The sequence below is a fragment of the Brienomyrus brachyistius genome, chromosome 3 (genome assembly GCF_023856365.1).
Source record: "Brienomyrus brachyistius isolate T26 chromosome 3, BBRACH_0.4, whole genome shotgun sequence".
In the NCBI taxonomy this organism is placed as follows: Eukaryota; Metazoa; Chordata; class Actinopteri; order Osteoglossiformes; family Mormyridae; genus Brienomyrus; species Brienomyrus brachyistius.
In genome coordinates this window covers 2,192,177-2,216,734 of record NC_064535.1, presented here as the reverse complement: position 1 = coordinate 2,216,734, position 24,558 = coordinate 2,192,177, and the positions used below count along the sequence as shown (strand labels likewise).

Genomic DNA, 24,558 nt, shown 5'->3' with positions numbered 1-24,558 from the left:
TTAATTACATGCTTGGAGAAAGACCATCTCCATGCAATTAAAAGTCTTTCTGTATGCTTTCTTGGGCAGAGAGATTTGCTGACTGTCAGCCACTGAGAAATAGCAGGTCCGGGAGGGAGAGAAGCACCATGTTCTGAGTGGCCCCACGCTCCCATTTACTGTACTTCACACTTTGTTGGTGCCGCACTATGAAAGCAGCGTTTCACTGGGATACCACTGCGCCTAATGAGTAGATTGTATTCAGGAGGAGTATTCAGAGAGCCCCGCATTTCCTCGTATTATGAACGATTAGCGAGAGACGTGTGACCGTGGTAGCTGAGTAGGGCCTGTATCCAACTAAGATCCGTCTTGCTAAGCGTGCTTAAGGCTGGAGATCCGTCTCTGCTCTAAAACAGCACCGTTTAATCTCACTGGATGCCATTGCTGTCCCAGAGGCAGCTCTGACTTTGCTGTAACATAATCTGCTGTGAGGAAACATCACACATATGACATGCATTAAAACGTATTAAAAGAACAGGCTAATTATCAAAAAAAGATTATTATGAATGAGGTTTTTTAATAGACTCTACTGAAGGCATGACAGAGAGTTCTGGACAAGGGCAGCAGTATCTGAAAGTGTCTATGAGGGTCTTGATGCCCGTCATCAGCCTCGAAGAGGCAAAGTCTCCCGAACGATAAAAGATCTTTCACAGAGACGGACATGCTGCAGCTACCCCATAAAGGAGGGCTTTCCGGTCCCAGCAGATAACAGCAGCCTGGCAGACTGCTCTTCGCTCAGTTAGAAGGCCCGCCTCTGTTATTCTTTCATCTTTACATCACTCTCTCTCAAATTCCACCCACCGCCGTCCTCAGCACAAAGACCATCCGTCACGAGCAGTGTGCAGTGCCGTGGCAGGAGATTTAAATACACTCTGATCTTACACTGGGTGAAAGCAGCCAGGCGTCGCCCCAGGAGTAGAGATAATGACTTGCACATGGCTAAGAACTCCATACTACTTGGTTTCATTGTTTTCTATCAGCAAATTGCATAGCGGAGAATACTGTTGGCCTCGACTCTTTAAACTGGCAGTCACAGTGTCTGGTGGTCACTGCAGAGATGATCTGCAGTGAAAATGCTACACAAACAAACCACATGGAAACAAACTGGTCCGGATCAGGACCAGTCCCGAGATATAGGGGATAAAGACACTTGCCGACCGCAGTAGAGACCGAGGGTCCTCACAGCCAAGCCGAGATGCTGGCGGCTTTGTGATATTTTAATATGCATCAACAAGTTTACAGCCCAAGCTGTCAGACAAAACGATTGTTTACAGCAGCAATTCAGCAGGAGTCCTGCAGGGGGCACTGTTGGGCTTCGGATGGGGGACCATCAAATTAGGACCTGCACGTCTCTATTAAAATTGGCATTTCATTGCATTTCCTCCAGCCTGGGAGACACACAAAGGCTGATAACTTTCCCCAGATGCAAACAAGCCCTGCTTACTAAGCCGAGGCTTCACCTGCAGCCTTATTTATCTAGCTGATGTGCTCTTTAATTGTGTAAGAGAGGAAGGCTCTCCAAGACTTTTCCAAGAGATTTGCAAAACAAAAACCAGGTGGGTAACAGGTATTTTGTGTCTCTTCTAATCACTGGCCCAATCACGCATGTCAAGATTCTAGTCTGCCTTCCGAGGACGCTACCAAATACTCTGATTGGACCATCTGTCTCAGCAGCAGTCACATGGACAGGCGACAGCGTGGGACCTTCTGTAAGCCGCATGTAGGTGAAAGGCACAGCGGACGTCACGGTACCTTAAGCATGGCACTCATGTCCCGAACGATGGGCAGCGCCGTCTGCAGGGGACGAGCAGAGCGATGACTTTCCAGCACTTCTGGCATGTTACAGAGCAGTAAAACAAAGTCTGCGTGTCTGTGTCAGACGTGTGCGGATAGTGAGTCCAGTACGGGTTCCAGCACCCCTGTACTCACCGGTTCACCCGGGGGACCGGGCCGGCCGTCTCTGCCAGGGGGGCCCTTAAAATGGGAGAAATATAGAAAGAGAATAAAGACACAGTAAGGCAGCCATGCTGCCCCTCAGTCAACTGCATGATGCTCAACCTCAGCCAAGGGGCTGGCCACTGCACTACACTCACTGTGTTACGCTCAGATACAGGGGAACAGAAAAAAGGAACACAGCATCCTCCCAGTGTCCTCATAGCTAAAGGGCTGGCCACTGCACTACACTCACTGTGTTACGCTCAGATACAGGGGAACAGAAAAAAGGAACACATCATCCTCCCAGTGTCCTCATAGCTAAAGGGCTGGCCACTGCACTACACTCACTGTGTTACGCTCAGATACAGGGGAACAGAAAAAAGGAACACAGCATCCTCCCAGTGTCCCCATAGCTAAAGGGCTGGCCACTGCACTACACTCACTGTGTTACGCTCAGATACAGGGGAACAGAAAAAAGGAACACAGCATCCTCCCAGTGTCCCCATAGCTAAAGGGCTGGCCACTGCACTACACTCACTGTGTTACGCTCAGATACAGTGGAACAGAAAAAAGGAACACAGCATCCTCCCAGTGTCCCCATAGCTAAAGGGCTGGCCACTGCACTACACTCACTGTGTTACGCTCAGATACAGGGGAACAGAAAAAAGGAACACAGCATCCTCCCAGTGTCCCCATAGCTAAAGGGCTGGTCACTGCACTACACTCACTGTGTTACGCTCAGATACTGGGGAATAGAAAAAAGGAACACAGCATCCTCCCAATGTCCCCATAGCTAAAGGGCTGGTCACTGCACTTCACTCACTGTGTTATGCTCAGATACAGGGGAACAGAAAAAAGGAACACAGCATCCTCCCAGTGTCCCCATAGCTAAAGGGCTGGTCACTGCACTACACTCACTGTGTTACGCTCAGATACTGGGGAATAGAAAAAAGGAACACAGCATCCTCCCAGTGTCCCCATAGCTAAAGGGCTGGTCACTGCACTACACTCACTGTGTTACGCTCAGATACTGGGGAACAGAAAAAAGGAACACAGCATCCTCCCAGTGTCCCCATAGCTAAAGGGCTGGCCACTGCACTACACTCACTGTGTTACGCTCAGATACAGGGGAACAGAAAAAAGGAACACAGCATCCTCCCAGTGTCCCCATAGCCAAGGGGCTGGCCACTGCACTACACTCACTGTGTTATGCTCAGATACAAGAAAATCAAAGAAAAGAAAAAGAGACGTTCTGGTTAAAGAACAGGGGGCGGGTCCTGATTAAAGAATGAGGGGTGGGTTTTGATTAAAGGACAAGGGATGGGTCCTGATTAAGGAACAGGGGGGCAGGTCTTGAAGAGCAGAAGGTGGCTTAGTTTATGGAGCGCTGAGCCGACATACCTCACGGCCTGGGGGTCCAGAAGGGCCTGGTGAGCCGGGGGCCCCTCGAGAGCCCTGAAGAACATAACGAGACAGAGTGTTACACACACATGCTCTCATCCCCTAAGAGGGACAGACTTTAGTGACGTTTATTGGAATAACAGTAAAGGCAAAAACTACATCTGACATATGTAATACATCACATAACTACTGTTTATTCCACAATAACCAGGCTTACCCACGTAACTCTTAAAGACTCAAGTGGATGACACGTCTGCAGAATTGTTTCACATACCTGGATTCCTGGCTGGCCCTCCGGTCCCATTGGCCCCTGTGAACAAAATGAAAGCATGTTGCTCCTGGGATCAGGAGATCTATTGGATAACCTTGCTCCAGAGATCGATTTACATGGAGCTGAGAGAACAGGGGTACTGAGGGCAACTTCAAAGGGGATCTTTACACTCTACAGTAGCTGGGAGCTTCTGGGCATAGACACTGGTTCAAGCTTTGCAGTCCTATTTCCAGAAACTGCCTACTGCCAGAAACGCAACCCATTAAAACTAACCCTGATGCTCGGTACCAGTGCGGCCTGTGATATGCCCGTACCGGTGATGCTCTGTACCAGTGCGGCCTGTGATATGCCCGTACCGGTGATGCTCGGTACCAGTGCGGCCTGTGATATGCCCGTACCGGTGATGCTCGGTACCTGTGCGGCCTGTGATATGCCCGTACTGGTGATGCTCGGTACCAGTGCGGTCTGTGATATGCCCGTACCGGTGATGCTCGGTACCAGTGCGGCCTGTGATATGCCCGTACCGGTGATGCTCGGTACCAGTGCGGTCTGTGATATGCCCGTACCGGTGATGCTCGGTACCAGTGCGGTCTGTGATATGCCCATACCGGGCATGCTCGGTACCTGTGCGGTCTGTGATATGCCCGTACCGGGCATGCTCGGTACCAGTGCGGCCTGTGATATGCCCGTACCGGGCATGCTCGGTACCAGTGCGGCCTGTGATATGCCCGTACCGGTGATGCTCGGTACCTGTGCGGCCTGTGATATGCCCGTACCAGTGATGCTCGGTACCTGTGCGGCCTGTGATATGCCCTTACCGGTGATGCTCGGTACCAGTGCGGCCTGTGATATGCCCGTACCGGTGATGCTCGGTACCAGTGCGGCCTGTGATATGCCCGTACCGGTGATGCTCGGTACCAGTGCGGCCTGTGATATGCCCGTACCGGTGATGCTCGGTACCAGTGCGGCCTGTGATATGCCCGTACCGGTGATGCTCGGTACCAGTGCGGCCTGTGATATGCCCTTACCGGTGATGCTCGGTACCAGTGCGGCCTGTGATATGCCCGTACCGGTGATGCTCGGTACCAGTACGGCCTGTGATATGCCCGTACCGGGCATGCTCGGTACCTGTGCGGCCTGTGATATGCCCGTACCGGTGATGCTCGGTACCAGTGCAGCCTGTGAAATGTCCGTACCGGTGATGCTCGGTACTAGTGCGGCCTGTGATATGCCCGTACCGGTGATGCTCGGTACCAGTGCGGCCTGTGATATGCCCGTACCGGTGATGCTCGGTACCAGTGCGGTCTGTGATATGCCCGTACCGGTGATGCTCTGTACCAGTGCGGCCTGTGATATGCCCGTACCGGTGATGCTCGGTACCAGTGCGGCCTGTGATATGCCCGTACCGGTGATGCTCGGTACCTGTGCGGCCTGTGATATGCCCGTACCGGTGATGCTCGGTACCTGTGCGGCCTGTGATATGCCCTTACCGGTGATGCTCGGTACCAGTGCGGCCTGTGATATGCCCGTACCGGTGATGCTCGGTACCAGTGCGGCCTGTGATATGCCCGTACCGGTGATGCTCGGTACCAGTGCGGCCTGTGATATGCCCGTACCGGTGATGCTCGGTACCAGTGCGGCCTGTGATATGCCCGTACCGGTGATGCTCGGTACCAGTGCGGCCTGTGATATGCCCGTACCGGTGATGCTCGGTACCAGTGCGGCCTGTGATATGCCCGTACCGGTGATGCTCGGTACCTGTGCGGCCTGTGATATGCCCGTACCGGTGATGCTCGGTACCAGTGCGGCCTGTGATATGCCCTTACCGGTGATGCTCGGTACCAGTGCGGCCTGTGATATGCCCGTACCGGTGATGCTCGGTACCAGTACGGCCTGTGATATGCCCGTACCGGGCATGCTCGGTACCTGTGCGGCCCGTGATATGCCCGTACCGGTGATGCTCGGTACCAGTGCAGCCTGTGAAATGTCCGTACCGGTGATGCTCGGTACTAGTGCGGCCTGTGATATGCCCGTACCGGTGATGCTCGGTACCAGTGCGGCCTGTGATATGCCCGTACCGGTGATGCTCGGTACCAGTGCGGCCTGTGATATGCCCGTACCGGTGATGCTCGGTACTAGTGCGGCCTGTGATATGCCCGTACCGGTGATGCTCGGTACTAGTGCGGCCTGTGATATGCCCGTACCGGGCATGCTCGGTACCTGTGCGGCCTGTGATATGCCCGTACCGATGATGCTCGGTACCTGTGCGGCCTGTGATATGCCCGTACCGGTGATGCTCGGTACCAGTGCGGCCTGTGATATGCCCGTACCGGTGATGCTCGGTACCAGTGCGGCCTGTGATATGCCCGTACCGATGATGCTCGGTACCAGTGCGGCCTGTGATATGCCCGTACCGGTGATGCTCGGTACCAGTGCGGCCTGTGATATGCCCGTACCGGTGATGCTCGGTACCAGTGCGGCCTGTGATATGCCCGTACCGGTGATGCTCGGTACCAGTGCGGCCTGTGATATGCCCGTACCGGTGATGCTCGGTACCAGTGCGGCCTGTGATATGCCCGTACCGGTGATGCTCGGTACCAGTGCGGCCTGTGATATGCCCGTACCGGTGATGCTCGGTACCAGTGCGGCCTGTGATATGCCCGTACCGGTGATGCTCGGTACCAGTGCGGCCTGTGATATGCCCGTACCGGTGATGCTCGGTACCAGTGCGGCCTGTGATATGCCCGTACCGGTGATGCTCGGTATCAGTGCAGCCTGAGATACGTACATACCGATAGTCCGGGCAGCCCTTCCCCAGGCTCGCCCTTTTCTCCGGGGTCCCCCTGCACTCCGGGGATCCCTCGTTCCCCCTGGGAGAGAAATTTGGGTATCGGGTTCAGAATGGAGTTTTTTTCCAGGATTAGGATGCAGCACTAAAACAGCATCATCAGGTGGCTACAGCTGTTAGCATTTTACATTATTCATATTTCAGTCATTCAATATTAAAACAAATGGTTGCTAATTTAATTAAAATAATATCATCGTTTTATTATTTCCAGCTGAATCTGAACTTGGCAGTTTTATGTAATATGTAATGAAGCGTTGATCTTCCAGACTATGAAAAAAAAGAAATTATGCTTTAAAATGTTGACTTTGTAGCCTGACCTGGCTCTGCTCTGGGGTGCCCCCTACCTTTGGGCCTCGGGATCCTCGGGGACCCAGTGATCCCTCCGCCTGTGGGAATAACAACACGTCGGGGGTGGGCTTCTCATTTTTTTCTCCCTTTTCAGTCGGACACTGATGATGAGGGTTTGATTTGAGCTGCTTCCTGAGAGCAGGAGGCCCAGAGCCGCGTAATTAACAGTGGGAGACTAACACACACACACACACATACAGATACACACACATACACACACACACATACAGATACACACACATACACACACACACACACACAGATACACACACACACACAGATACACACACACACACACACACACACAGAGGTACACACACACACAGACACACACACACACACACACACACAGATACACACACACACACACACACAGAGGTACACACACACACAGACACAGACACACACACACACACATACAGATACACACACATACACACACACACATACAGATACACACACACACACACACACACACACACACATACACAGATACACACACATACACACACACACAGACACAGACACACAGAGGTACACACACACACAGACACAGACACACACACACACACACATGTCGGGTATACCTGTCCTTATGGGGCCCGCTCATTCACTTCTATGGGAAAAATGCTAACGCTAACTATGACAACCTTCACCCCAACCTTCACCCCCACCATAACCATAAGTAACCAAGCAAAATACAAGAGTTTTTGCATTTTTAGTTTTTTCATAGCAGTCACTGATTTTTATAAAATATAGTTTTCCTTTATGGGGACCAGGAAACCGGTCCCCATAAGGGAAAAAAAACGGATATTTATCACGTTATGGGGACATTGTGTCCCCCATAAGGATAGGTATACCCACTCACACACACACACACACACACACACACGACATTTCACTCTGGCTTCTGTCCCCAGTGAATGCATCCTGACTTCAGGAGCCGTTCTTCAGACTCTGAGGACCCCAGGCAAAACAAAACCCAACATTGTCAATTTTACTGCTATTATTTGAGTCTAACTTAATAACATTGATAAGAAAGAGAATTTAATAAACCCGGGTCCTTTATGTTCACTTCCATGAAAAACAGAATAGGCAAATGAAGTAGATGTGTCACTGCGATGTGCTAAATGTAATCAGCTGCCCTCAGGGGCCCCTCCCAGCTCGGGGGCCGGGCCCCAGGGCCCAGACCCCTTGCCTGTGCAGCACTTTGGATGCCATTAAAAAACTCATGGATTTTCTTGTGCTGTGGCCCACTCAGAGTGTGGGAGTTAGGGTGAGTCGCGCCTTTTCTCCTGCGCGGAAAAGCCAATTTGTGGCAGGAGCCTCCGACAAGAGATGCGGCCCCATTAGTTGGCTCAGGGTGCTGTGCACTTGGCTTGTTAGGGGGGAAGACCCAGTGGGGCGTTTGCTCCAGTGTCCAGGCCTGAACACCCCACCCCAGCAAGCTGCCTCCTTGGGGTCATAAATACGATCAGTCATCACCACAGGCAACTTCCAGGTGAGGCTGTCTGCTGCTATGCTCACATTCCAGCTAAATCATCTTATTAATGAGAGTGGAATCCTCCGGAAAAACGACAGAGACGCTCTTTACAGACAGTGAGGGGCAGAGGGCTGAGTGGCACAGCACGTATAGATCGTCATGTAGAACATCCATGCACCACGGCTAAATCCGTGTTACTTACTAGATCACCTGGTATCCCTAATCCTGGAGCTCCGGGCTCTCCTTTGGGGCCAGGAGGACCTGGAGGGCCGGACATGCCCCCAGACTCGCCCTGAAAGGAGACCGTGGTGACTCAGCATGTGGCATGTGGGGGGGCACATCTCGGAGAGCTGACAGCAAAGTCGCTAGTGCTTGACTGCGATCTCGATTATCAGCCACCTGACATGTGGCACTGAGCTGCGTGGGAGGAGACTGCAGAAGCTTCCAGAATGCTCTTTAAAGCCCCACACTGTGGTCTCACTCTCTCTCTTTAGATGGAGTGATCCATCACTCCAGCCTTAGAGACACGCATGGTTTGTAGATATGGTGCCCATTGCAAGCCTCCCCCCATACCGTACCCAACCCCCTCCGTTTTAACACACATCTCACCTTCTCTCCCTTGAGTCCATCCCGTCCTGGTGCTCCAGGATCTCCTGACACGCCCTGTATGTTGTGCAGAACAGAAAACGTGCCTGTTACGGGATCCTGAGCACCTCGAGTGTGTTTAACTGCTTGCCTCGACTTCATCAGGGTGGCAGACTGTCTGAACACCCCCGCGGCCCACAATCCTTTTCTTTACCCCATTTGAGCAAAAACAGATGCTCATTATGAGGAGCAGGTGCCAGGAACAGATTGGGCCCCAGCCTACATTCCTCACACACAAAGACCCAGTTCTGACTGTACCCACTAATTAATTCTCAAATTTGATTACTGATCATGTGTGTGACAATTCCCAGCCTCTGTTCCCTTTTCCCATTATTTGGCATGAGATGTACGAACGAAAGCATGGATTTCCGAATGTCGGTGATGGAGATTCATACCGGATCACCGGGAATCCCTGGGGGTCCAGGAGGGCCATCTTTGCCCTGAAGGAGAAAATTGCAGAGCATCACATCAGCTGAAGGAAATGCATCATCAAGGCCTTTCGGAAACCAGGCCAAGGAGACCAGGCACAGTTAGCTGTAGCCTGGCTGTCTCAGAAATTAGTTACCTGCAAAACAGTGTGAAAACTGGCCCAAAACACATCCGATTCAACTTATCATTTCCCGGTCCAGAAATGTCAAATTTTAATTTTCACATAATGCATATGTCTTACTCTTTTTGCCAACCTATGCCTTGTCATTATTCTTTCAGAAATTATCCATTGCAGTGCAATGATCTTTCAGTGGTACGGCCAAAAAAATATGGTCAATTTCACCCTCAGGTTTTCTCATCAAAACCTACAACCCCCCCCCCCTCTTAACTAGGTAACAAAATACAAAGGAAATGAAAGTGAGGCCCCCACTCATCAGGTCGGGAGGGATAGATAGGTAAATGAAGCAGATTTTTTATCTATATTTTTTGGTTTTTACCTGCCGGTACCTAGTGAAATGCCCTTGATTTCATCTGAATGTTGATTCTTTACTCTAGGCTGAAATGCACACCGTTATTTATACACCTCCCTGTTCTGATGCTTTCCTGAACCTTAAATAATGAAAACTGATCTATAGTCATAATGGCTTGGTTCAATATTAGCCCTGTGTTTAACTATGCTGTTGGCTCCCTGTGTAAGTGTGCTGTGTTTTCTGTGTTTCCCTGTGCTGGTAGCTCTCTTTAACTGTGTCATGCTCTTTGTATTTAACTGTGCTGTTGGCTCTCTGTTTAACTGTGCTGCATTCTCTATGTTTAATTGTGCTATTGGCTTGTTTACCTCTGCCTTCGGCTCTGTGTTTAACTGTGCTGTGTTGTCTGTGTTTAACTGCACTGTTGATCCTGTGTTTAACTATGCTGTTGGCTCCCTGTGTAAGTGTGCTGTGTTTTCTGTGTTTCCCTGTGCTGGTAGCTCTCTTTAACTGTGTCATGCTCTTTGTATTTAACTGTGCTGTTGGCTCTCTGTTTAACTGTGCTGCATTCTCTATGTTTAATTGTGCTGTTGGCTTGTTTACCTCTGCCTTCGGCTCTGTGTTTAACTGTTCTGTGTTTAACTGCACTGTTGATCCTGTGTTTAACTATGCTGTTGGCTCTGTGCTTAAATGATTATTTCCAGATTATTAGAGAGGGGACTCAAACGACATGGTCATACCTCAAAGCCTGGGACCCCCACAGGACCTGGGACCCCCACAGGACCTGGCAGCCCCATGTCACCTTTCAGCCCCTCAGGAAGGCAAATAGAGCAGCAAAAGGGCCATTTAGCATCAGCTGTGCTTTACTTTGCAACCATAACACAACCTTCAATGGAACAAAGATTCCAGTGGGAGGAGCTGCGGAATGTTTCGGAGCTGCATTGAAATTATCTTTTTGATTTTACTGTTTGGCACTTCAGGATAAGTGATTGGTGGACATGGGTAGCAAGAAAGGGCAGCTCTTCCAATCAGAAACAGCTTCAACACTGTAGAGCCAACACAGTTCACAAGGTTACCTTTGGGCCCTGTAATCCTTGAATGCCTGCTGCACCCTGTCAGGAAAAATCATGAAGGAAAAATCAGAAGAATACAATCCAGCAGCATCAAGCATGGGCCGAGCAGGTGGCTTACTTAAATGTACAGAGCTGCGGACATGAATCCTGCTGGCCTATTGGGCCATTTCACTGTCTGTTTCTAATGATGAGCAACGTTTCTTTTCTGCTCTGATGTCAACATGAAGTTTATTTATCACTTACTAATGAAATAAGCTCACCAGCTAACCTTAACATGCTGTATATTTAATACAGGAGAATCAGAAGCTGTACTTTTGGCTCTGTGTATAACTGTGCCATTGGCTCAGTCTTTAACCGTGCTGCTGGGTCTGTGTTTAACTGTGCTGTGTGCTCTCTGTTTAACTGTGGTGCATTCTCTGTGTTTAACTATGATGTTGGCTCTGTGTTTAGCTATGCTGTGTTCTCTTATTTAACTGCGTTGTGTTGTCGGTGTTTAACTGTGGTGCATTCTCTGTGGTCAACTATGCCTTTGGCTCTGTGTTTAACTATGCTGTATTCTTTGTATTTGACTGTGATATGTTCTGTGTGTTCAACTGTGCTGTGTTCTCCCTGTTCAACTGTGCTGTATTTTCTCTGTCTAACAGTGCCGTTGGCTCTGTGTTTAATTGTGCTGTTGGCTCTGTGTTTAATTGTGCTGTTGGCTCTGTGTTTAACTGTGCTGTTAGATCTGTGTTTAACTGTGCTGCTGGGTCTGTGTTTAACTGTGCTGCTGGGTCTGTGTTTAACTGTGCTGCTGGGTCTGTGTTTAACTGTGCCGTTAGATCTGTGTTTAACAGTGCCGTTGGCTCTGTGTTTAATTGTGCTGCTGGGTCTGTGTTTAACCGTGCTGCTGGGTCTGTGTTTAACTGTGCTGCTGGGTCTGTGTTTAACTGTGTCGTTAGATCTGTGTTTGACTGTGCTGTTGGCTCTTTGTTTAATTGTGCTGCTGGGTCTGTGTTTAACTGTGCCGTTAGATCTGTGTTTAACTGTGCTGTTGGGTCTGTGTTTAACTGTGCCGTTAGATCTGTGTTTAACTGTGCTGTTGGCTCTGTGTTTAATTGTGCTGCTGGGTCTATGTTTAACTGTGCTGTTAGATCTGTGTTTAACCGTGCTGCTGGGTCTGTGTTTAACTGTGCTGCTGGGTCTGTGTTTAACTGTGCTGCTGGGTCTGTGTTTAACTGTGCTGCTTGCTCCGTCTTTATACCTGATCCCCTTTCTCTCCTTTCTGTCCCTGGTCTCCAGTTTCGCCCTGAAAGCACAGACAGCATATTAGCGTATTTAGCATGCAGAGATCCTAAAAATGGGGCTAATTTTTTATAAACGTGGCGGTGAATAAGAGCTCACTCTAAGAAAAACAGGTCGTAAAGTGCATTTTTCAGCTCACATTTTACAGCTGAGTCAATTAATCTATCTGAAGCATGTGGACACTGAAGGAGCCAGAAGGAGCTATAAGGCCGCACACAGCGAGGGCCAGATCCAAAGCATACCGGCCAGAGCAGGCATTATGAGTCATACACGTATGATTGGCACTTTATCCAATGACGAGTGTTAACATCAACACATACGGGCAGAGGGAGGTGTCTCAGGCCATGTGCAGTCATCACCTGGGGAGAAACAAAGGGGACAAAGGGGTCTTATTCCCTGGATCACACTCATTGGCAAGTGGAGAACAAATCCGAAGAAATGGGGGTGGTGCCAGGGTTGGGTCTGATGATTACTGCTCTGTGGTTGTAGTTGAGACTGGTGAGCTTTGGGGCATCAGACACTTCAGATTAAGTGGACCCACAGGGGACGTTAGAGACACAATACTCCTGAGGCCTATGACAGTGGAGAGCAGCCCTGAATGTAGCTGTGGGGGGGGGTGCCATTTGGACACCAGCGCCAACGAAAAACAATCAGCAGGGTGTCACTTGAACATGGCAAAAATGCATCAGCGTTTGAGTAAACATCAGAAGCAGGTGTTTAAATTTAAGTTGGGGGCTTAATTCGACTATTACGGAAAATAAATGACTTGATGCAAACGCAGGTGAAACAATCAGCCTCACGCAGTCTGTGTCATTTCAAGGCGCGGTGCTGAAATCCTGCGGTGAGAGGCCCGGCGGGGCATTGGGCCTCAACAAAGATGGCAAAGCTGGCGTGCTGAGAGGGCACTCCATGTCGCAATAAGTGGACGCTTTCATTTAATAAAAGAACAGTGTTTTACAGCTACTGCTCGAAAAATATGATAATGGTAACAAAGGGGTTTCCGCCCCTGCTGACAGCCTGACTGTCTCACCACGCCTGTGTGCTTTTATAAGGAATGCAACATTTAAAATGTGAACATTTATGGTGGCCAAGCCTCTCTGGGGAACCGAATTTCTTCAGAAAAACAACGTTTGCAGTCAGGGAGCCCCCACACAGGCCTGAATACCAGTACTCACTGGTCTGTTGTTTCGCCGAGATCTGAATGAGGTGCCGCTCACCTCGGGATTGTCCTGTCGTCTGTTTCGCACTGTCTGCACTGTCACAGCACTTCCTGCCTCACATCACACACACGGAATCGGAGCTGCCGCATACGCTTACCAGGCCGGGGGGTCCTTGGGGTCCAACTTCACCCTGGTAAACAGAGAAACACGCAGTGAAGCACAGACCTTAAAAAGTCTCCTTGGCTGATATCGGAGCTGAACAAAAACAACGATGGCATCAGGGAGCTTCACTGCCTAGAAGGTCATTAGAACCTTCCAGATCACTTTGACTGGACCTAAAAGCCCATTTCCACATGATTTGTATGGAATGTAATAGCGCCCCTCAAAGGGGACTGATAGAGCAGTGATGCTGTTTTTAGGAGTTTGCTTGCACAATAAACTGCTCAGACAAATTAAGTGCAGATTTCTGCTCTTAAAGGTTTGCATCGTGTCCCTCCAGTCCCGTAAGAGCTGATCTTGTTTATTTAGATGATCTTAGATATTCAAATCAATATACTGTGTATAATTGCATCTCCAAATCTGTTACCTACTGACTTTACTGGAATATACAAACACAACTGAAAGAGTACAAATTAAAACCTGACGACTGGATGTGTGGTTAATTGACCAGCCTTTATTTGAAGTGTTTTTATTTAATGAGATTCTGAAAACTTTAAGCACAACACAAGATAGCTTTCGTGACTGGGGCATCCGTCCATCAGCTGGAGATGCACTATACAAAAAGGGTCTGAATAGAGACTGATCGACTTTTTAAAATCTTACTTCACAATGCTTTTATCCAAGGCGTTGCATGTTTTTGTGGAAGCAGGGTTAAACAGTCCTTAGAGCAATTAGAGTTAAGGGCCTAGCCCAACAATGAAGCCATTCTGCTGAGTCAGGGTTTGAACTTTCTGATCACAGGAGCTGCTTCCAGACCTGCTGAGCCACATGTTACCTCTTAGTTTGACACCAACATAGATGTAACCAGCCCTGTCGCTGCCCACAAGAGGGCGATGTACACTTTCCCCACTCACTTCAGCCAAGTTCAGTGGGCATGGCCAGCTAGGCCATGGTTATCCCACTGCCCTCCCATGCCCACACCAAGAGGTATGTATTTACAGACCAGCAGAGGGAGCCCATGGTCTGTTCCCTTGAGACGATGGGACTACATTTTCCCTGATGTCCTGGTTGTCTCACTGAGGTTGGACTGGTTGGATAACTGTGAACTATGGATAATGCATTATTTTTATGCATTAAATAGTGATTTATGACACCGTCTTTACGCCTCGGTCCTTTCCTAACCCTCTTCAGAGCTCATCTTGGTTTTCTGTCACTGTGCTCTGTGATGAGCTGCATTCCTTTATGCTGCATAGGTGTGGCTCACTTTTTACACGCTCGACAGATCTTCCTCATTACTGAGCACCAAATATCATCATCGCAGACAGACTGCTGATTCTGCTTACTGAACAAACTAATAACGGCATACCCTACACCTCCATGTCTGCTGTGCGGTTTTCATCGCAGGTTGGACCAAAGCTCACCTTCGCTCCTTTTATCCCACTGGGTCCTTCTTTTCCAGGAGAACCCTACAGAGAGATGGGAGAGATTTCCTGATGAACAGACTGCAAAAGTGCTTGCTTAGGGGAGGAGCGGAGGTGGCAGGGAGGTACGCACAGGGTCCCCTCTTTGTCCTTTCTCTCCATCCTTTCCTGGAGAACCAGGGTCTCCATTCTCTCCCTGCAGAAACACACACGGGCAGACATGGTGAGTGACAGGATCAACACAGAAGAGTGAGGCCAGAGGAGTGGATGCATTTTGTGGGCAGTGGATAGGTCAGGTGGACTGTGGGTTTAGGGATCAGTCATGTGGGTTTGGGGATAAGACAGGTGTACTATGGACAGGTCATGTGGGTTTAGGGATCAGTCATGTGGGTTTGGGGATAAGACAGGTGTACTATGGACAGGTCATGTGGGTTTAGGGATCAGTCATGTGGGTTTGGGGATAAGACAGGTGTACTATGGACAGGTCATGTGGGTTTAGGGATCAGTCATGTGGGTTTGGGGATAAGACAGGTGTACTATGGACAGGTCATGTGGGTTTAGGGATCAGTCATGTGGGCTTGGGGATTGGGTTAAGCCTGACTTCACATGGAACAACATTGACAGCATAAAATTTTGAACAGCGAAGGGTTCTCTGAAGAAAACAGCACTGCCTGGCAGATGAAACTTCTCAGGGATGGAAGGTTGTGACTGTACGTTTAACTTAACAGAATAATAGCATGTTAAGGAGCATGTCAAAGATCCTCACCCTCCCGCTGAGCCTCTGTGACTCTCCATCTTCCATGACTGTCCCCCTGACATGGTTTCCTGTGGCACTGCTGGATGATCTGCTCTACCTGCACTTGCACGTAGTTCCAACGAGGTTCTCTTTGAATTATTTATTCAGCTGGTTCTGATGTCAGGCCCTACAGAGTGTTCTGTTTGGCCCCTGTCTCACCTGTGTTATTGGTCACGCATGAGAAGCTCAGCCTAGTGGTACCTGAGCCCAGTCCGGCTCCTTGACATCTGTAAGTTGGTGATGGATGACCTGCCTTACTTGTATGTTTCTTTGGACAGAAACATCTGCTAAACAAAAGTGAATTTGAACAAAAGGACACATTTATTCTGTGTTTAGCACAGATAAGCTCACTGATAGATGGATAAGTTAAACCTTAATGCCTTTTTTAAACCTTAAACCATTTTTGTATTTGCGCGCCATTGCTGTGAAGTAACATGTGCAAACGTCAGCCTGAATCATGGGTAATAATTAGCTGTGTGCAGTGCTGGGCAGGGTTCTGCCAATCCGCTAACTGGCAAAACAAACTTTTTTGTTAGCAGATTAACATTTCTGCTAACTCTGACAACCATTAGCTTCTGCTAAATTTAGTTCCGCTAACTGTAAATCCGTTAATGTTTCGCAGATTTAACGTTTAAAAACGTTTGTATATCCTAAAATCACACATATTTCTTCTGGTCTGTTGTGAGTGTGTCTGCAAGTCTGCCGTATGTAAGGTAGTCTGGGCTAAGTGTAAGTGGACATAGATAAAGTCCATTTAATCTGGGGTACCCGAAACTAAGCAGAAAACTGGGGCTTGTATCACAAAGCTGGCTTTCTTGCTTAGTCGCATAACTTGTTGAATCTCAGCTACACTAGTTAAGATTGACTTTATCTTCATTCACTTACATTTAGCCCAGACTACATTAAATATGATAAGTTATCTGGCTAAACAAGAAATCCTGCTTCGGCCCCTGGTTATTTTTCTATATTTTCCAGGTTCTGATTGACAAAGATATAAACCAATGAAGAGCTGAGACCCTCCTTCCTAGTTATGGGTAAGGGGCGTCATGTTTGTAGTCCCCAAGCAGCCTCACTGAGGGCAAAAGGTCAGCATGAGCCAGTGGCGGAATAGGGCTCCTCTGATAAAAACCCTTATATCTCGCAAAGGGAACATCATTGAAGGAAAATTTATTCTGGAGACTATAGAATCCAGTAATCCCAGTTGGGTAAGTCTTAAATACCCCCAGGTAATCACTACAGAATCCAGTGATCCCAGTTAGGTAAGTCTTAAATACCCCCAGGTAATCACTACAGAATCCAGTGATCCCAGTTAGGTAAGTCATTTAATGAATGTTAGATGGGCTGGCCCCCCATCCTTGGTTGTTCCTGCCTCGTGCCCATTGCTTCCGGGATAGGCTCCGGACCCCCAGCGACCCAGTAAGATACGCGGTTTGGAAAATGGATGGATGGATAAATGTTAGCAGTTATCATTAGCTTCCGCTAAAATTTTTTGTGGTTTATCGGTTTAGCGTTATTGAATTACACTTAGGAGCTATCAGAGCTAACCTTTTGGTTAGCTGTGCCCATCACTGCTGGATATTAGGTGCATGTGTGGTGCAGATACCCGAATTTCCTCAAGTGCAGCCCCTCTTGTGCTACACGGGAGCTCTCCAGCCCCGAAGAGCAAAAAAAAGAGGGGAGAAGCAGAGCAGACACAACAGAGAGCACCCGGATGACGGCTCCCAGGGCGGGAAGCCAGCCTGGCTGCTTGCGAGCACATTTAAATGCAAATCAGGCAAGTGGCACAGTCACAGAACAACACGCAAAGGCAATCTGAGGCCGCCTTTCAGGTCTGAAATGGCTGACAACAAAACCGCCATCAAATCTTTCCAAAGAATGAGAGAATGTAGATAATTAGGTGGCCTCAACTGAAACGCGGCCCTGGGGTGGGGGGGCGTGTCAACGTGCTGGTGAATGACTGCGTGTGATGGATGTTTCAGAACCTGGGAGCACTTATCAGCTGTGCGCTCTCTCTGTCCCCGTAGATGCAGTGACGCTGGGGACAGGCCTGGCATTCAGCGTGATGGGACACAGGCCTGCCTTCTGCTGAATGCCGAATGTAAACACGCCCTTGTGATGGAGACCAGTGCAGCACTTTTATTTAGAGACCCCTTAAACACACGGCCTCGCCAGCATGTCCGCGACGCGTCCCAGCAGGACACGGGCTGCGCAATGGAAGGATCGCACTCAGAAATAACGATGAAGGAGAAGAAATGGTGCCGAAAGATGACTCCTCGTGGAGCCTACGAGAATTCCCCAGTGTGCTCCTACGTAAAGCCTTCTGTCAGGACCAATTCATGGCGGCTGGACACGTTCTTAAACCTACGGGGAACCTTCCTCAACAGCCAAGCTCATTCTGGGCAGAGACCTGCATCGCAGGGCCCACTGGTTACTTCAGAAGTCCAGGAGAAGTTATCCTTGTGGTCAGCTCTGCACTTTCACTACTAGTGACCAACCAGAGTGGATGGAATAAATGCATGTGGTCCAGGTCAGCAGCATTAAATCTGTTTGTATTTCACAAAATAGAATCACTCTATATTGTGTCCCCGCTTCTCTGTGTGAAAGCAGCCCTTAAATAAAGCTGCTCCTGACCATTCAGCCTACGGTGCTACAGGGTTCTGTACCTTCATCCCTGAGGCCAGACTACATGCAATGAAAAGAGTAAAACTCCCCTTCATTGGCCAGTCAACCTGCAGAGCTGATTGACTACAAGCGATGCGACCCGCAAGCGGTCAGACTGATTCACACAGTGCAGTACGATGCGTGGCTCGGTGGGTTAAGATGCTGTGCCTTTGATCAGAAGGTCGCTAGTTCAGATCCCAGGGGCGGTAGGGTGATGTCACCGTCTTAGGGACTGTCTGACCCCGCCTCCTCATAATGGATGACGGTATTGAAGAATGATGCAGTGCCAGGGCAGGAAGGGGCCACATTACTGGGAAGTCACTTCCGCAGCACCAGCCTCCACTGTTCTTCCTGACTTCCTGCTGCTCCAAAGCTCCTGCAGCTTCTTTTATTGCCCCATCTTCACCTCAGGGCTCCCACAGACACCCCCCACAGAAGCCCCCACAGACGAACAAACCTGCTGTTCTCTGGCTGACTTAAATGTGTCCCAGACTGCAGGTTAAAATGCCTTTCTTCAGATACAGAGCTCTTTTTGAGGCCAAAAACACAAATCTCACAAAAATGAAGCCGAGCTGCATGACATTTTGCAGTGGGTTGCTAGCTCCATTAAAGGGACGGTGCTTAAAGAGACGTCGTGACTCCCTAATGGTCTCCGACCAGTCAGACCCCCTCTAATTGTAAGCTTGAATCTTTTCTTTCTTCCCAGCAGTAAAACATCCACATGGCCTTTAAATGTTAGCTGGTTTTGTCACAGTTGAAGTCACTTGTGACGTCTGACCACACAGCATATTAACATTACAATCACAGTCATTTAGAAAGTGAACACAAGACAAAGGCCCCGCTTAATTACCTAATTACACTGTGGCCCTACTCAGCCCAACAGTCAACCACCACCCTTGCTCGCCACCCTTGTTTCCCGTTCATTTACTGCACAGAGGTTCATCATCTTCTGGAAAGTTCCAAACTTTTAATAATGAAAGGACTACAGGAGTCATGGGGGACATTCAGTAAACAGCGCCCCCTGCAGCCTGAAGCTGGAGGCATCCCGTAGCCGCAAAGGAGGGACAGGAGCCATTGACATCCAAAGCCCAAGGAGATTTATGGGAAATGCTAGCATTTAGGAACATAACGACTGCATGGCAGGCAGTGGGGACACTGGGCCCGGGGCCCAGTGCAGTGTGAAGTGCCATGGCCAAGGCGGGCAGCCCTCCAGTGGCACTGAAAGGCACACAGGCCCTGACGTGCCCTGTACGCGTGAGAAGACATCTACCCTTGGGAACCACCGAGGTTCCCAACCGAGGCAGGACGGCAGTACAGAGGGATATGTGGACCTCACGCACACACGCACGCACACACACACACACACAGAAATGCACACAAAGGCTGTCAGCAGCCTTGCCACCACCAACCTGAACCGAAAAGTTATTTAAAGACTAAATAGCATCCTGTGTTAGAGTAAGGGTGGCTCATTTCATAACAGACAGGCAAAAAGACAAAGCAGTCTGCATTTAGGCGAAATCCCGCCTAAGCGTCTTACCTTAATCTCCGCTCCTTTGGAAGGTCCTGGGAGACCCTATAATTAAAAGATAAAAAGGCACACAATCACACACACATCCAAGAGGATTACTCTTTGATCTCACACGAATGCTGCCTCCTAGTCTGAAGCGGGCTAATTTGTTTATTTCAGTTACTGTCAGCGGACGGCTAAAAGCATGGCAACGGCTCTGAGGGTCTCGATTGACCTGATCCAGCACAGTTAGGAATCAGAGCCAGCAGACCTGCTCTCCCTCTAACACCCTGCTGCACTGTGCTGATGTCACCATGCCGACCCTGCGCAACAAAATGTTTATTTTTATGGATGATTTGCAGACTTGTAACTGTGGGCATCCTTGTCTGGGATTTGTGTGCCATTGTCCCAAACTCCTGCTGCACACAGGTACTCGGTTCCCAGAACTAATCTGAAACCAATCAAATGTAACAGGATTCACTAAATCTCTGGACTTCCAGTGATGTGGCACATTGAACATGTGTGAGAGATCAGCATGCAGAGAAGCATCCAGCTGATCCTCAACTTCTTCTTCTGATCCTCATGGCAGCAAAACAAACACAAAAATCACAAATCCACACCTTCTGCTCCTTGGGAAGCCTTGGACTGACATTGCTGTGGTCTGGATTAATCATTAATGTTGGACTGTTCCTAGGAGAACATCACAGAATAGCAGACAGGATGTGCTACCACTGACCCCACATCTCTGGGGAAGAAATCCAGCTGTGCAGGGCTGTATACAAGACACCTGCAATAAAATCTTAAGCTAAAAGAAAAAGATAAAATAGTGTATCCATTAGGCTAGGCTAAAGTAGAAACCCTTCATAAAGCTAAAGGAGACATCCTTCACCAAGCTAGGCTAATGGAGATACTTTCAGAAATCTAGAATAAAGGAGACAGCCTTCAGAAAGCCAAGCTAAAAGAGAAACCTTCACAAAGCTTGGCTAAAGGAGAAACCCTTCATAAAGCTAAAGGAGAAACCCTTCATAAAGCTAAAGGAGACACCCTTCACCAAGCTAGGCTAATGGAAAGACTTTCACAAAGCTAGGCTAAAGAAAAAACCTTTGCAAAATCAAGCTAAAGGAAAAACCCTTCACAAAGCTAGCCTAAAGGAGAAACCCTTCACAGAGCTAGCCTAAAGGAGAACCCCTTCACAGAGCTAGCCTAAAGGAGAAACCCTTCACAGAGCTAGCTTAAAGGAGAAACCCTTCACAAAGCTAGCCTAAAGGAGAAACCCTTCACAAAGCTAGCCTAAAGGAGAAATCCTTCACAAAGTTAGCCTAAAGGAGAAACCCTTCACAGAACTACCCTAAAGGAGAAACCCTTCACAGAACTAGATAAAAGGAGAAACCTGCATAAAGCTAAGCTAAACTAGATTAAAGACACTGAGAAAGAGACAAAGCAGACTTACAGGTGGCCCCCGAGGCCCTGGCTCCCCCGGTTTCCCACGGCGACCCTAAAAGAGAAAGAGGGTTTGTTGATGTCTATCATGTTTGTCTCACTAATATGACAACTTTTCCTGCTATCATTTCTCTTTTATCTACCATCTGTAGTTTTACTTAGAACCCAAACAGACACTCCCTGATCTGTTGGAGCCTGAGCTCTAATCAGATAACATTTAAAAACAATAAATTTTTAAACATCTGTTAGTGAACATGGGAGTATTTTGGACATATAAACTATTAAGGGACATTTGAATTCAACGCCTACACCGTTTCCTCCATAATACCCCATAAATGCGAGATAAAAAGTCACAAGCTGATCTGTTTCCATGGCTTCTCCTAGCCAGAGATGGTGCGCACAACTCACCCCTTCAAGAACAGTCTGTTGTCATGGTGATGGCTTCTTGGTAAAGTGAGTGAAGATTTAAAATGAAGAAAAAAAGCTGAAATGAAGCTAAAATAAGAGCAGGGATGTGTGTGTGTGTCTGTGTGTGTGTGTTTCCCCATATGCACTGCAGGGGATACGGACCAGAGACAAACAGTGCAAAAAGCGGCAAGTCTGGGCCGGAGGAGGACGGGACGCATGACTCTCAGCCATCCGCAAGAGAAGCAGCTCCAGCGTAAAGCCACATAACGAGGAGCCACTTAACGAGGAGAATTTGGCCGCTGTTCGCACGGGGACACACACTCGTCAGACACAAGGCGACAACGAGGGCCCGCTACTCTCTGCAAGCTGTGCCCTGTCTGAGAAGAGCGACGAATTCCCAGGAGCAGTTAAGACGGCTAATTAACACCTGGGGTGGGGTATGCTGAAAAACAGGGAAGAGAGAGGCAGCCTTGGAGAGGGGAAGGAGGCACGGCCTCAAGCGAACATTCCGCATCAGCCACTTACAGCTGACGGGGAGTTCAGCCATTCCAGCCCACGGACCAATATTCTACATTTTATCTAGCAGGTTTCCAGTAAGAACAGAGCTGTAAGAGGCTAAATACATAAAGCACAGCTTTGCTAGGTAGCACTGCATAATACGACATTTAACGATGCTAGCTACCAAAACACTCATCCTCATGCGCACATACAGACATACACGCACACACAAACACAGAGACACACAGACACACACACACACTTTTCCAAGTAAATGCCCTCCTGATTTATTCACTCTGAAATACCATCAGATGAAACAGATTTTAAAAGCCCATCTGTTCTGCTTCAGTCTAGCAGTAAAATGAGGATGAAACAAGGTGCGCTTGTGCTGTCTTTGCGGTGATCTGGAGACTGTCAGTGTCATGCTGCACAGGACATGTCACCCCAGGTCACACTGAGCTGTGAGATCCACACGTTCCTCTTAACAAGCCCTTGGGATCCCTAGCACTTTCCCATCATGGTCTTACACATCACACCTGGCCGCACGGCCTTCTTAAACAGCCAAAAATGGGTGAAAGCCAACGGAGTAGAAAATCGATGAATGATAAAGGGGAGAGCAAGCAGATCCCAAATGATTGTTTGGGCTCACGGTGTGAAACCCAGTTCTCCAGGGGCGAAGGACCACTCAGAGGGTACAGGGGAGGAAGACGAAATGGAGAGAGGAATAGAAAGAGAGAGCAGGATAGAGGGAGGAAAGGGAGGGAGATGAAGAGGAGAGAGGAGGATAGAGAAAAGAATGGAAGGAAAAGAGATGGGAGAAAGAAAAACAAGACAAAATGAGAAAAGAGAGGAGAATCAGAAGGAGACAAAGAGATAGAGAGAAAGACACAGACAGAGAGAGAGATAGACAGAGAGCGAGTGACAGATAGACAGACAGAGACCAACAGAGAGACAGAGACAAAGAGAGATAGAGAGAGAAAGAGAGAGAGGCATACAGACAGAGACAGACAGAGACATAGAGAGACAGAGACAGACTGAAACAGAGAGACTGAAACATAGAGAGACAGAGACATAGAGAGACAGAGACAGATTGAAACATAGAGAGACAGAGACAGACTGAAACATAGAGAGGCAGAGACAGACAGAGACATAGAGAGACGGCCTGAACATAGAGAGACAGAGACAGACTGAAACATAGAGAGACTGAAACATAGAGAGACAGAGACAGACAGAGACATAGACAGACAGAGACAGACTGAAACATAGAGAGAGACAGAGACATAGAGAGACAGAGACAGACTGAAACATAGAGAGACAGAGACATAGAGAGAGAGACAGACAAGCATAGAGAGTCAGAGACAGACAGAGACATAGAGAGAGAGACTGAAACATAGAGAGACAGAGACAGACAGAGACATAGAGAGACAGAGACAGACTGAAACAGAGAGGCAGAGACAGAAAGAGACAGAGAGACAGAGACAGCCTGAACATAGAGAGACAGAGACAGCCTGAACATAGAGAGACAGAGACAGACTGAGACATAGAGAGACAGACTGAAACATAGAGAAACAGAGACAGAGACAGAGAGACAGACACAGACAGAGACAGACAAACATAGAGAGACAGACAGACTGAGACATAGAGAGACAGAGACAGACAGACATAGAGAGACAAAGACAGACAGAAACATAGAGACAGAGACAGACAGAGACATAGAGAGACAGAGACAGACAGAGACATAGAGAGACAGAGACAGACTGAAACATAGAGAGACAGAGACATAGAGAGACAGAGACAGACGGAGACATAGAGAGACAGAGACATAGAGAGAGAGTCAGGCTGAAAAATAGAGAGACAGAGACAGAGAGACAGAGACAGACTGAAACATAGAGAGAGAGACAGACTTAAACATAGAGAGACAGAGACAGACAGAGACATAGAGAGACAGAGACAGACTGAAACATAGAGAGACAGAGACATAGAGAGACAGAGACAGACTGAAACATAGAGAGACAGAGACAGACAGAGACATAGAGAGAGAGAGACAGAGACAGACAGAGACATAGAGAGACAGAGACAGAAACATAGAGAGACAGAGACATAGAGAGACAGAGACATAGAGAGACAGAGTCAGACTGAAACATAGAGAGACAGAGACATAGAGAGACAGAGACAGACTGAAACATAGAGAGACAGACTGAAACATAGAGAGACAGACTGAAACATAGAGAGACAGAGACAGACAGAGACATAGAGAGACAGACAAACATAGAGAGACAGAGACA

The 24,558-nt window shown here is 48.5% G+C and overlaps 1 protein-coding gene across 3 annotated transcripts in view; it reads right to left on the bottom strand.

The window, feature by feature from the left end:
• The window catches only part of LOC125738377 (collagen alpha-1(XIX) chain), an 86,583-nt gene that overhangs the window by 20,438 nt on the left and 41,587 nt on the right, over positions 1-24,558 (bottom strand). For 2 of the 3 annotated variants that reach the window (XM_049007276.1, XM_049007278.1), the window contains 18 exons: positions 21,378-21,422; positions 19,958-19,993; positions 15,097-15,159; positions 14,964-15,008; positions 13,541-13,573; positions 12,544-12,582; positions 12,183-12,227; positions 10,943-10,978; positions 10,607-10,678; positions 9,366-9,410; positions 8,935-8,988; positions 8,528-8,617; positions 6,812-6,880; positions 6,439-6,516; positions 3,650-3,685; positions 3,376-3,429; positions 1,969-2,013; positions 1,792-1,833 (listed from right to left, as the gene is read on the bottom strand). In XM_049007276.1, coding sequence (XP_048863233.1) covers positions 1,792-1,833; positions 1,969-2,013; positions 3,376-3,429; positions 3,650-3,685; positions 6,439-6,516; positions 6,812-6,880; positions 8,528-8,617; positions 8,935-8,988; positions 9,366-9,410; positions 10,607-10,678; positions 10,943-10,978; positions 12,183-12,227; positions 12,544-12,582; positions 13,541-13,573; positions 14,964-15,008; positions 15,097-15,159; positions 19,958-19,993; positions 21,378-21,422 — 927 coding nt within the window. The remainder of the gene's footprint in view (positions 1-1,791; positions 1,834-1,968; positions 2,014-3,375; positions 3,430-3,649; positions 3,686-6,438; positions 6,517-6,811; positions 6,881-8,527; positions 8,618-8,934; positions 8,989-9,365; positions 9,411-10,606; positions 10,679-10,942; positions 10,979-12,182; positions 12,228-12,543; positions 12,583-13,540; positions 13,574-14,963; positions 15,009-15,096; positions 15,160-19,957; positions 19,994-21,377; positions 21,423-24,558) is intronic. The other variant, XM_049007277.1, reaches the window with a different exon arrangement.